Source organism: Trichomonas vaginalis, chromosome VI, assembly GCF_026262505.1.
Source record: "Trichomonas vaginalis G3 chromosome VI, whole genome shotgun sequence".
Classification (NCBI taxonomy): Eukaryota; Parabasalia; order Trichomonadida; family Trichomonadidae; genus Trichomonas; species Trichomonas vaginalis.
The window spans coordinates 9,904,883-9,917,075 of record NC_067208.1 but is presented as its reverse complement, the minus strand read 5'-3'; the positions used below and the strand labels follow the sequence as shown (position 1 = coordinate 9,917,075).

Genomic DNA, 12,193 nt, shown 5'->3' with positions numbered 1-12,193 from the left:
TACAAATGCTCCCGAAACAATGATAGTATATATTCATATCCACATTACATTTTTATCTATATTTTAATTCTATTAGATCAAAATTCATGAATTTGAATAAAAATATAGCCATTTTTTTTAAATACTCATATCAGTAGATAGGCCTAATGAATATTCAAAAATTCCGAAATTTCAATATTCAATCGGGGAAAAAGCTTGAGCTTAAGGGATCTAACTTTTATTGTAAACAACACAAAAATTTGAGAGGGTTATCTGGTCTAAAATCTCTCTCAAGTTTTAAATGAAAGTTAATAGATTTTAATCAGTTTTTACATTCTTCAATTCCAAGGATGATTTTTTAGATTAAAATCTAGCAAAATACTGCCGTTTTCCTTATTTACTTCTTCATAAAAAAAAAAAAGGTAGTGGGGCTTCCAGGCGCGTTGCGCCCTCTAGCCCTGAAGATGTTTAGTATAAATGAAGTTTATATTCGGAGGGCTTCCAGGCGCGTTGCGCCCTCTAGCCCATAAGAAATTTTTCCCAAGACCCAAGAGGAGGACCGAACCCCAGCCGACCAGCCGTTGACTTTTTTGTAGAGCACTCAAAATAGTATAACTTTGTCCGGACAAGTAAAGGTCTATCGTCGCTACAGGAAAAGTTACAGGCGTTCCAAGGAAGTATACTTTGAGAAGCCTTTTCTCCCTTATAGAATGAGATAGGACGGTTATTTTACAAAACTGACAACACTTTGACCGAGTAGTTTTTGTGCTGAACAAAAAGTGTCATATAAACATCTGTCAAAAACCGCTTTTTAACTTCACTTAAAATGCCACGTAAGCTACGTAAGAATATACGTAAGAGGAAGAGAGCATTGAAACATCCAATAGTAAAACTGACACCACAACAACAGTTGCAACAACAAATGATGAATGACCCCACTATGTTGCAACAAATGTCAAGCAACCCTATGCTTTTAAACCGAGTTATTGGTGCACAGAGTGGAGGTTTAAGAGCGGCACTTTTAGCGAAAATGGCAGGCTATGGTGGAGCTGCAGACGGAACAGCTTATAACCCTCAAAGTCAAATGAATTTGAGTTCACTCAAAAATCAAATAACAGATGTCAAAAAGTCAAACATAGACATACAGAAACAAATAAGTGAAAACGAAAAGAAACTAGAATATGACAGACACACAAAGAAACTCAATGAGTTAAACGTAGAGAAAAAGAAGAAAGAAGAACAACTGAAAGAACTAAGTACAGAGGAATATGCGAAAAAAGTGTCAGAAAAAGCAGCAGAAGTAGCAAAAATGGAACAAGATGTTATAAATTTGAAAAACCATACTACTCAATATAAAGTACTGAAAGATGAAGAGATAAAACAAAAAGCCCTGAAGACATATATGGATAGCGATGAGTATAAAAAAGAAGTTGAAGCAAATGTAAAGGCAGAAAAACTTTTACAGTTGCAAAACCAAACCGTACAGTATGAAAACTTAGCACAAGAAAGTAAAAATAACAACGCAGCCATGCAAAAGGCAATGAAAAGCGCAGAATATATAAAAGCTAATAATGACTGGTTAGATGCCCAAGCCAACGCTAAAGCAGCCCAACTTATAGGGTCAATAAGGACAAAAATACAAGCGGATGAAGACAGTTCAAATGAAGCTTTAATGAATGCTGACTTTAAGAATGCCTTCGAAGCTCTTCATAGTAAGGTGAAACAAGTGAACGATTTCTCATCTGGAAAGAAACTGAAGTCTGAAGGTTTCGACAAAGAGTTAAGAGAAGTAGCACAAAATATGACGAAAATAACAGATGCAGCAACGAGACAGGCAGTTCAAAGTGCCTATGACGCCGTTAGAGCAACTGTTGTGGAAAGTCAAGAAAAAGAGTTACAACAGACCAAAACAGACCTAGTAAATGCTTTCTTAAGAACGAAAAGTCAGGTAGGACATTATGCTGCAGATGGAACATATGTGCCAGCTGGTGGAACTTATATACCACCAAACCCTCCAAGAGAAGCACTTGCACCAGGACTACCTAAAACATTTACATCGTCACATGGACACAGACACAGGCATGCACCAAAACAACAACAACAACCAACAGTTCAAAATCCAGCACCACAACCAACAGTTCAAAACACTACACAAACAACCAACAGTTCAAAATCCAGCACCACAACCAACAGTTCAAAACACTACACAACAACCAACAGTTCAAAACCCTGCACAACAACAACCACAAACAGAGCAAGGACATAAAAGAAGTAGAGAACAAGGAAACCAAGAATTCTTAAAAATGCTTAAGGAAGATTATGGTTACCCAGATACTCTTGACTTTAGTGACAGATATAAAGAAGCTATTAAAAAGTTCAAGGAAGGAAATACTGACCCGAACCTATTTAGCTTTATGGTTCAGCACCAAATGGGATATAATCTCAAACCTGGAAAATACAAGCTCGCTAAGGGATATGATTTAATAGCATATCATCCAAATGACATGGATGAATTTACTCCGAGATATTTGGTGTCAGAGCTAAATGATAATTCAACTCTCTTCATGAAACGCGTAAAAAATAGAGACGGAACGAAAGAAGAAAGGTTTATGAGTCCGGATGACTTAGATAGGGAACTTGTTAAAAACGGTCTCGGAATATATGAAATGCCAGCAGATGAGGTACAAGAAACTCCACAGGAAGAAGTTCAGATACAACCAGACATGGAAGAAATAGTTCAGCAACAACAGCTAGAAGAGCCTGAAGGAAACGAACAAGTCCCTCCTTTGGAAACTAACTTCACAGAACTAGATGAAGATTTGGAACAGCCGAAAAATCTTGACCCTCAACAAGACTATGAGGTGAATATGGAATCTTTCCAAGAGTCTAAGAAAAATTCGGCTGACATAGTAGAAGAATATCGAAAAATGTTCGCCGACATACAAAAGACTCCAACATCAGATGAAAATATTCAGCATAGAATGGAAGTACTGAAAGAAAATGTACGCAAATACAACAATCCTTTTTACTTACGACCATATAACGTTCAATCTTTGGCTGAACTCGGTGAAAATAAAAGGTTAAATTTCAACAAAACATATAGAAATGAAACATTGTTTAAAGTTCATTCAGAACCTAACCAATATGGAAACAAACCTACTTTTGTTTCTGCAGACTATGGAACTACAATGAGATGGGGTCATAAAGCTAATCCGGATAGGTGGTTCATAAACTTACAACCTCAATTCCAAGAAGTTGTAGACGCAATGGAAGTGAATGGTGAACCAGATATAGCTGGTATTTTCAGCGCGGCTTTAATGCCATTGAAAGATATGAAAGATGCAGATATTTTGGACCAGTATGAAATGAACATGGCTGATGGAAATATAACACCTGACGTTCTAGAACATTTATCTCAAAGAACTACACAGAACCATAGAGATGGTATATTTGGTGAAGAGTTTAGAAAGAAAGTTAGGGAGAGAGAAGGAAGAGAACCTATTGTACATGACCTTGCAAACGAAAGTTTGCAAAATGTCATAAAAACTTACTTTGCAGACAATGAACCGAGAAGGGATGAATATTTAAGAAAACTCAAATGGACAGTACCAAATGAAATGTTAGTATTGAAAAACATGTTCCTTGACAAAATAAAACCAACTACAGAAATAAATGACGCAAGACTGAAACATTGGGTAAAAGCTTTCCCATTCACAAAAGATATTATTGGTAACATGGAAAGAAAACCAGAATGGCTACAAAAACATATATTTGGAAACGAGCTTATTCCATATGGACAAGCTCTGTTTGAAGAGCTTGAACCGGAAACTCAGGAAAGAGTCATGCAAACAATACGCGAAGACTCAAATACAAACTATGACAAAATCTTTCTAGGATATAGGTTACCTGAGATGGGCGACCAGAGCCCAAAGGCAAAAAGGACATGGGAAATTTACAACATACTAGGTGAACATGAGGCAAAGATGCAACAACTTGAAGCAGAGGGCAAGTTACCGAAAGCGACACCAAAGAAGAAGAGAAGAGTAGAACAAAGTGAAAGTAGTGAAGAAGTAACTTCATCTAGTGAAAGTAGTGGCAATGAAGGAAAAAGAAGAGTTAAAAACTCAGTCAGGAAGAAAGTAAAGCTTGGTCCGAGTGGGTTCTATTATGACACATAAATCCAACTATTCTATATTTTTACCCATATGAAATGTACGCCGCTCAGAATATAACGCCAACAGTTTTGGATGCCATGAACGGAAATGTTTCCGAATGGTATAACGAATGCGACAATGCCATTAGAAGGTCAGAAATAGTTCCTGGAACTTACGAATATACAACTGCTGTTTCTTATGGAAACGTAGGTGAGTTTGGAGAAGGTTCTTCAACAACAGTAGATATTGCTTGCGACAGGTTTCATATTATTTCTATTGACAACTCATTCTTATACGTGGAACAAGACATTGAAATAAAACCTTCTGCCAAGTTGTCTGACAAGAAAGGTTGCAATGGAATTTTCTATGTCGGATACCAATATGCTCCAGAAGTTTTCATGGGATATAAGATATATTCTAACTCTGACTTAGTTCAAACAGTAACATGGGCAAACTATGAATGGTTCGCTTTGAGAAACTCAGTACAACCACAAGCTAGAGAACAAACAGACCAGTATGCAACTATTGAGAAAATAAGAAGACTTGACCCTAACGTTCCAGGAGTTTATGTTAACCTTTCTGGTTCAGATGGAAATGCTGCCACTAAAGTAAAACTGAAACTTAGAGTTCCTTTGTCATCTTTCCTCATCTTCAGGTTTTTAAGATACTTGCCAAACTGGGCAGGAAAAATTTCTATTGAACTTACTCCAAGCAAAAATAACTTAGTCATTGCACCAACACAAGACCCATTCACTATTACTGTAGCTGGAACTGGTGGAGCCAAGTTCTGTGACTTTTGCAAAGACAAAGTTGACTTAGACTTTGGTTTCTCAAACTTCAACACTGAAGTAAACTATTATTTCAATGCTGCTGGAACTGCTTGGGACCCAGTTAAGTTCACATGCGAAAAGTTTGAATGCAAGAGAATAGAAAGCAGACTTGCCGTTTATATGTTGGACCCAGATATTTCAAATGCTTTAGCTGCCAAATATATTGCAGTTCCACTTATGTTCCCTATACACCAAATATCTGTCAAAGACTTTGCAGGTGAAGTTGGAAACCAAAGTGCTGACCCAGGTGCAAGAACAGATATTGCTTTAACAACTGCAATGAAACATGCAGATACTATGTTTGTACTGTTCAGACGAACTATAAATGACTATTCTTGTTTCTACAACCCTGGTATTAAATATCATATAAACATAGATGGCAAATATTATCCAAGAGAAGAATATTCTACAGTTGAGGATATGAGGTCATACAACTTGACATTAGATGCTATGAACTTTAACAACAACTTCACAACAACCATTAACCCTGAAATGCAAAGTTCTATTATGCCATATGTGAAAGTATGGACTCATACAGGAGGTCAAAAACTCAATATACAAATGGAGACCGTTCAAACTTTTGGCTTGGCATTCCATTTGCTGACTCAGAAAGACTTTATGGGTGGTATTTCAACTGTTGGTACAGTTCAAATACAATATACTGGTGACAGAGACGGTCCAGATGAATTGAAAGCAAAGAAGTTTACAAAACCAATAGCACTTTTCACGGAAGATGCTCTTTTGAAGATTCGTTCGATGAAACCTGCTGGAGCTCCTCAGATTGGCATAACGACAGCTTCCATCGAGCAGATTTTTGGCAGCAGGTCAGTAAGTTGTTCTTGAACTGACTTTCTCCGTCAATATGACAGTACGCCAGTTTTGACATAATATTGTATTATAAACTTTCCTTTAGTAATATCGGTCAGTTTTGAAGTTATATTTTTGTCTGCTTCAAGAACTTTCACCATCTCGGTTATACCAACTTTCTTTGCTTTATATGAAAATTTTTGGTTCAGCAAATATTGATATTCTATAACATTTACCATTGTTTGTATAAAGAACTATTCTGTCAATGTATTTGTATTGTTTGTGTGTGTAAACTTTGTTTTGCTTCAATTCAAAGAGATACTCAAATACGTCCATCTTTTTATTCTAAGTAAAATGTCATTTCCGAAAAATAGAAGCGTAAGTGTTTCAAAAGGTTTAATGGCGGTGGCAGATGTGAAGTTAAATTCACCAACTCAAACAAACAGTCAAAGTGTTATTGTCAATGTCAAAGACAGAGATGTTGAAGTGGGGAAACCATACGAAGACGAAGATGGTATAACAATTGTTCCTGTAAAAGAACCAACATATCCTGAAGTTAACAGAGACTTAAGTTCTGTTGCAGATATTCGAAACGACTACCAACAACTGAAAGACAAACTTCAACTCAGGAGAAGATTTGTCAAGCTTTAAGTATAATGTTAAACTTGGTCGAAACAACCCTGTAAAAGTGAACTATATGTCATTGCACCTCATGAAGTCTTGAAAGAACTATTGAAACTTTTGACAGAGGCAGACGATATAAACATCAAAGAAATAGAACCGACATTAGTTGCTGTGGTGTTTCATATAATGTCATTGACAAGATATACGTTATGAAAGGAGGTGAAACGTTGAACTTAAAGTATAGTTTCCAGACGTCATAAAATATTTGACGACCACAACATTTCATTAAAGTTTTATTTGCTAAGTAAATGGCAGAAGACATAATGGTTTATACTATTACGACTAAAAACCCTGAGTCATATAATTCTATAACAACAAACTTACAAAGTCCTCAAGGACGATTTGTAAACTAACCTTAAACACAATGACGACTAAAGCCTGTTTTGCTCTTTGACACCAGAAGACTTTATTGTTGTGAATGGTAAAAAATACTCCTTTGAAGATACTTACTCAGATATACCACCAACAGGTTTTGTTGACTTATTTAATACTTTAAGTACGGGTGTAACATGTGCTGCAACTAGAGCAGGTTTCATTATGTTTGGATGTCCGACTGAGTTTACTATAAACGATATGAGCTATAATACAAAACTTATTTCTGGTTTTTACTACCAACAGTTTCCTATAACAGGAAAAGGTGTCATACAAGGAATGTCTATTCCATTGACATTAAGCACACCAATCTTATATATTGTTTCAAACTTAGGTTCAAAGTGTTATTCGAATGTCGACAGAAACTATTATGACCAAAAGATACTTATGCGTATAAACAATACTTTCTCTGCTGGTTTGCCTATTGTTCATTCGAATGCAGAATTTTCAACCTTAGTGAACTCAAACACTTTGGCAAGTATAACGTTGACATTAGTTGACGCAAACTTTGTTCCTGTAAAACTTTTATGTCCTATGTATTTGTCAATGACGGCAGAAAGTTTCGAATTGGAAGATGCAACTGGTGAAAGTATTGTATTACAAGAACAACTTCAACAACAAATAGCTCAAGAACAACAAATGCAACAAATGGAACAACAAAGTCAAGAATAAAAAAATAATATTTTTTTATTTTTATAAAAATGTACAGAATAGATGTTTCAGATTTTTATGACTTCCAAGCCTTCAGAAATATGTGTCCATTTAGAGACTATAACAAAGCAGTCGAGAATTTGAAACGTTTAGTCATTTATGTCGACTCTGCCCCAGAATGTTATGTCATGAAAGAATGGGATGTTGTCTTTAACAAACCAAGAGCAACAATAGTGTCTGAACAAGAATGTAGACAGAAACTTAAGAAAATAAAAGTTGTACAAGTTGGCATGAAGATGTTAGATGCTTGGGATATCTTATTGTCAAAGTTAGAAGATTTTTCAGTTCGAGGTATAAAGTTCTATACACCTTCTCCAAACTTCTATTCTATCTTCACTGGATATAAATATGAACAAGTAGAATGGAAAGAAAATATTATAGAAGCTTGGTTAGACCATGTCAAAGAAATTATATGCAATGGAAACGAAAAGGTTTATGAGTATATCTTATGTTGGTTTGCAAACATCTTACAACATCCAAGTGCTAAAAATGAAACTGCTCTCATTATAATTGGAAAACAAGGAACTGGTAAGAATACTTTCTTTACAGATATTTTGTGCAAACTGTTAGAAGGTTATTCGAACCCTAATATGACAAACTTAGAAAACATCTGTGGTAAATTTAACTCTTCAATTGAGAATATGAAACTTATAGTTTGCAATGAACTTCAAAGTATAGATACAACAAAAGTTTTGAACTCAGATGCTTTGAAGAGTCTTATAACAGACAAAGTTGGAGTTGTTGAAAGAAAATATAAAGACCAAAGAGTTTGTGAAAATGTTGCAAACTTCATTATGGTTTCAAACAATGCTGTTCCGATGAAGTTAGAAAGTTCTGACAGAAGATATGTAGTTGTCAGAACGTCAGATTCTCATATGCAAGATACAGAATATTTTGACGCTTTGTCAGAATGTTTGACATCTGACTTTTACAACCACTTGTTCTCATATTTCATGACATTAGATATTTCAAAGTTCAATCCAAGACAAATTCCACATACCGAAGAGAGACAAACATTGTTAGAAGCAAACAAGAGTGTATATGAACTGTTCATAGATGAAACTGACTTTGTGTCATTAGATGAAAGGTCATTGTACGATTCGTATAAACAATATTGTCAAGAATATGGTTATATGACAGCTTCTAAACGTACATTCTTGGCAAATGTCAAAAGTCTTTTAGACGTACAGAATGGTGTATATACAAAGAAAAATTTTTCTGAGTAAATTTTAAAAAAAATATTTTTTTATCCGATAGAAAAGATGGCAAAATTCATCTCAGTAAACAAGTACATGTCAGGACTTAAAGAAGAACTAGACCCATTCACATATTTGAATGTTTACTTCTACCATTTTGAAAAGTCTTCATTCAGCAAAGTTTGGAACATCGAACCAGTTAAGTTTGCTATTGTGACTAAAAATGGTGCGAAATTTGAAGACTTAGACATAGAAGGTTTGTTAACAGTCAAAGAAAGTTTTGACAGAAGGTTCTCAAACCTTAAAGAAGGCAAAGCATACAAACTTGTTATACCTTATGAACCAAAGAAAGCAGACGACTATGAATATTATGAGTCTAAGATAGTTGAAGTTCAAGGTAAATTGGGTAAAAAGATTTTAGAGTCTAAGCCAGTGTTTACTCCTAAAGAGGAAGAGAACATTGACATTGACCCAGAAATGTTCTAAAAATAAAATTTTATTTTTACATGTCAAATTTCTTTTTCTCTGGAACTGGCTCAGGTTCTTTCTTCTCTTCTTCTACTTTCTTTTCTTTCTTTTCTTTCTTCTTCTTTTCTGGTGGAGTTATGTCAAATTTGGCGCAACCATATTTATGTAAAAGTTCTTTGTCCTTTAATAGCTCTTCTATTCTGTTTTCTATTTCATCTTCAAGAACAGCGCATGTGTCTTCTTTGCATTCTAAGAACTTTTGTTGGACTTCATCTTTCCAATCGGTGTCATCTCTGTCAACAAGTCTGTCATTGACAAATTTTAAGACTGCTCTGCTTAATGTTTTATGGTTCTTGTCATATTCCCAGAAACAGAACTTTAGAACAAATTCACCTTTCTTGTTTACACTATGTAAGATTTTATGGTCGACAGATGTTTTGCTGTCGAAAAGCTTGTCTCGAATATAGATAGTGAAATCGCTAGACATTTTCTAAAAGATAAAAATTTTAATTTTTCTAAAAATATGTTAGAAAAAAAGTTTGCTGACATTGACAAGAAATTTGAGAATGTTTTAAACAAGAACAAGAGGAAGTTAGAAAATGCTCAGATAAAGCCTATACATGACAAGTTCTTATTTGCTCAGAATGGTATAACAGGTCTAATTGCACCACCTGGGTCGGGTAAGACTTTCACTTATCTTAAAATGGCTGCACAGCAACAAGAACTAGATGAGAAGAACCCATTCTATGAGTTGGTTGTTATTTGTAGTACTTCTGGTCAATTTGACCAAACCGTCAATTCGTTCAAAGATATTATAAAGAAGTCTAAGTTAGTATGTATAAAGGATACTGAGTTGTTAGATTGGATAAAGAAGTACCAAAGAAGAGTTTTGAAGTATAATGCTATAAATGAGTATATAAATTCTAAGTTTAAAGACCCAAATGAGGAAATGCAGAGAATATTAGAGAAGAAACACTTCAGAAACAAACAGAAAGAGATAGAATACATTTCGAAGAAATTGCAATCTTACGATTGGAAGACATACCCTCATAGGTGTCTTCTTATCTTAGATGATTTCGCTTCTCATCCTTTGTTAAAGAATAGAGAACAAGATATGTGTCGAATTCTTAAGAAGCTCAGACACTTTAACATCTCAGTTGTCATTTGTGTACAGACAGCAAAGAGTTTAAGTAAGGATGTTAAAAGAATACTTACTGACATAATACTTTTCCCCGGATTGTCCGAAGACGATTTCATGGAACTTATGAAAGAGTCCATGGCAGGTAAGTTTGACAGATATGAACTATGGGAGAAGTACAAAGTCATACAAGACCCTCATACTTCTTTCAGAATTCATATCTACGCGAACAAAGTTCAAATTGTAAAAAGTCAAGCGTAAAAATGTAAGTGTTTAGTCTTAGTAAGTCTGTTGTGGTGCTGGGGCTGTCGGTTCTTCTGGCTTTGGAAGGCATTCAGGAAGAGGAACGTCAGTCATCCGTTTGTGTCCTGTCGGATGGAAAAACTTTTCCTGTCGGAAGGAAAAACTTTTTCTGAAGTTCGACCAAAAAGTTCTCAATTTTCGAAAATTTGAATGGTTTACGGACGGACAACTGGAAAAATTTTTCCTGTAGGAAGGAAAAATTTTTCCTGTAGGAAGGAAAATTTTTTCCTGTAGGAAGGAAGGACTCGGAATGCCAGAAGGAAAATTTTTTCCAGTTGTCGGGAAAATTTTTTCCTGTCGGAAGGAAGGACTCGGAATGCCAGAAGGATTTGACGAGGCAATTTACCTAATTTGAGCTACCTGAGCCATCTGAAGTCAAGCGTAAAAATAAAGAGTGCATTTACCCTACTTGTTTGAAGTTGTCAAAATACTCTGTTATTTTTTCCTTTAACAATGGCAAATCTTCTTTGAAGGTAAGAATTGTACAACCTTTAATATCATAGTGTGTTTGAGGTAACGTATCTTGAACTATTTGTTTCACATCTTCATTTGGAGTCATTGAAATCGGTAAGTTTTCACGATAGAACCAATTTCTGTCAGATTTGTAAATCTTAGCAAGGTCGTAAAAGCTTTTGTTGTTTCTTCTGACTAAATGCAACATAACCATATCTTTATCTTCTTCATTTTCCATCTCTTCAGTATAAATCATATACTTATAGTTCTTTTCCTTTCCTTTTGGTACCGAACGTGGTATTCTTTTCTGTATGCTTTTGTCTTTTGCTTCAATGACTTCATCTTTTGCTTCAAGCTTGTTTTCCATCTCTTCACGTTCTTGTCTATGAATTTCGTCAAGAAGTTTGTAAACATGCCATGCATAACGAGGAGAAGCCCACATTGCAACAGCATTTACTAAAAGTCTATGTACATAATATCCTCTTAAATTTATTGGCAAATTTTTACGATTTTCATGTGTTTTATGCAAGACCGAAAAAAGTCTGTCTAGAGAAATTTCACTCAAAAGTTCTTGTGTGCTTTGGTTTTTGAACCAGTCGTCTGCGTGTTTAGTGTCTGGAGCAAAACAAGCCGTCAAAATACTTTGCATTTGGTACATATCGTCTTTGACTGAACGAATGAGACGGAGTTGTTTGTTAAACTGAACCCACTCATATTCTTCATTTATAGCTTCATGGACTATAACTGTTGTTGTGTTCTCTGTTGTTGACATATCTGTCTTTACATACAAAATAAAAAAATAAATAAAAATAAAACTAACTTTATTTTTTCTATCTTAAGGAAATTCATGATTTTTGTTGCTGAATTCAATAAAAATAAAGTTTATGTTAGCATGTTAGATCTAACATGTTTTCTAACATTTTTTCTAACATCGAAGAATTTTGTTGCTGAATTCAGCAAAAATAATGTTTATGTTAGCATGTTAGATCTAACATGTTTTCTAACATTTTTTCTAACATCGAAGAACTTTGTTGCTGAATTCAATAAAAATATATTTTATGTTAACATGTTAGATCTAACATGTTTTCTAACATTTTT

The 12,193-nt window shown here is 34.8% G+C and overlaps 4 protein-coding genes and 1 pseudogene across 5 annotated transcripts, besides 1 other annotated feature; 4 read left to right on the top strand and 1 right to left on the bottom strand.

Moving 5' to 3' along the window:
• Positions 1–396: 396 nt before the first annotated feature.
• TVAGG3_0837300 lies at positions 397–2,083 on the top strand (annotated as a pseudogene). The gene has a single exon: positions 909–2,083. A coding segment is annotated over exon 1 (1,175 nt).
• Positions 2,084–3,110: 1,027 nt separating this feature from the next.
• Positions 3,111–12,193: part of a mobile genetic element that runs on past the window's edge.
• TVAGG3_0837290 (protein of unknown function, DUF4106 family) lies at positions 4,532–5,448 on the top strand (the record flags this gene model as incomplete). Its single annotated transcript, XM_051248757.1, has 1 exon — positions 4,532–5,448. A coding segment is annotated over one exon (917 nt), but the record flags the coding sequence as incomplete, so codon positions are not given.
• TVAGG3_0837280 (uncharacterized protein) lies at positions 7,106–7,498 on the top strand (the record flags this gene model as incomplete). The annotated part of the gene is made up of 1 exon (XM_051248756.1): positions 7,106–7,498. The coding sequence occupies one exon, from the start codon at positions 7,106–7,108 to the stop codon at positions 7,496–7,498; it is 393 nt and encodes a 130-aa protein (XP_051084231.1).
• Positions 8,800–9,219, top strand: TVAGG3_0837270 (protein of unknown function, DUF4108 family; the record flags this gene model as incomplete). The annotated part of the gene is made up of 1 exon (XM_051248755.1): positions 8,800–9,219. One exon carries the CDS (start codon positions 8,800–8,802, stop codon positions 9,217–9,219), a length of 420 nt encoding a protein of 139 aa, XP_051084230.1.
• TVAGG3_0837260 (KilA, N-terminal/APSES-type HTH, DNA-binding family) lies at positions 11,043–11,867 on the bottom strand (the record flags this gene model as incomplete). Its single annotated transcript, XM_051248754.1, has 1 exon — positions 11,043–11,867. One exon carries the CDS (start codon positions 11,865–11,867, stop codon positions 11,043–11,045), a length of 825 nt encoding a protein of 274 aa, XP_051084229.1.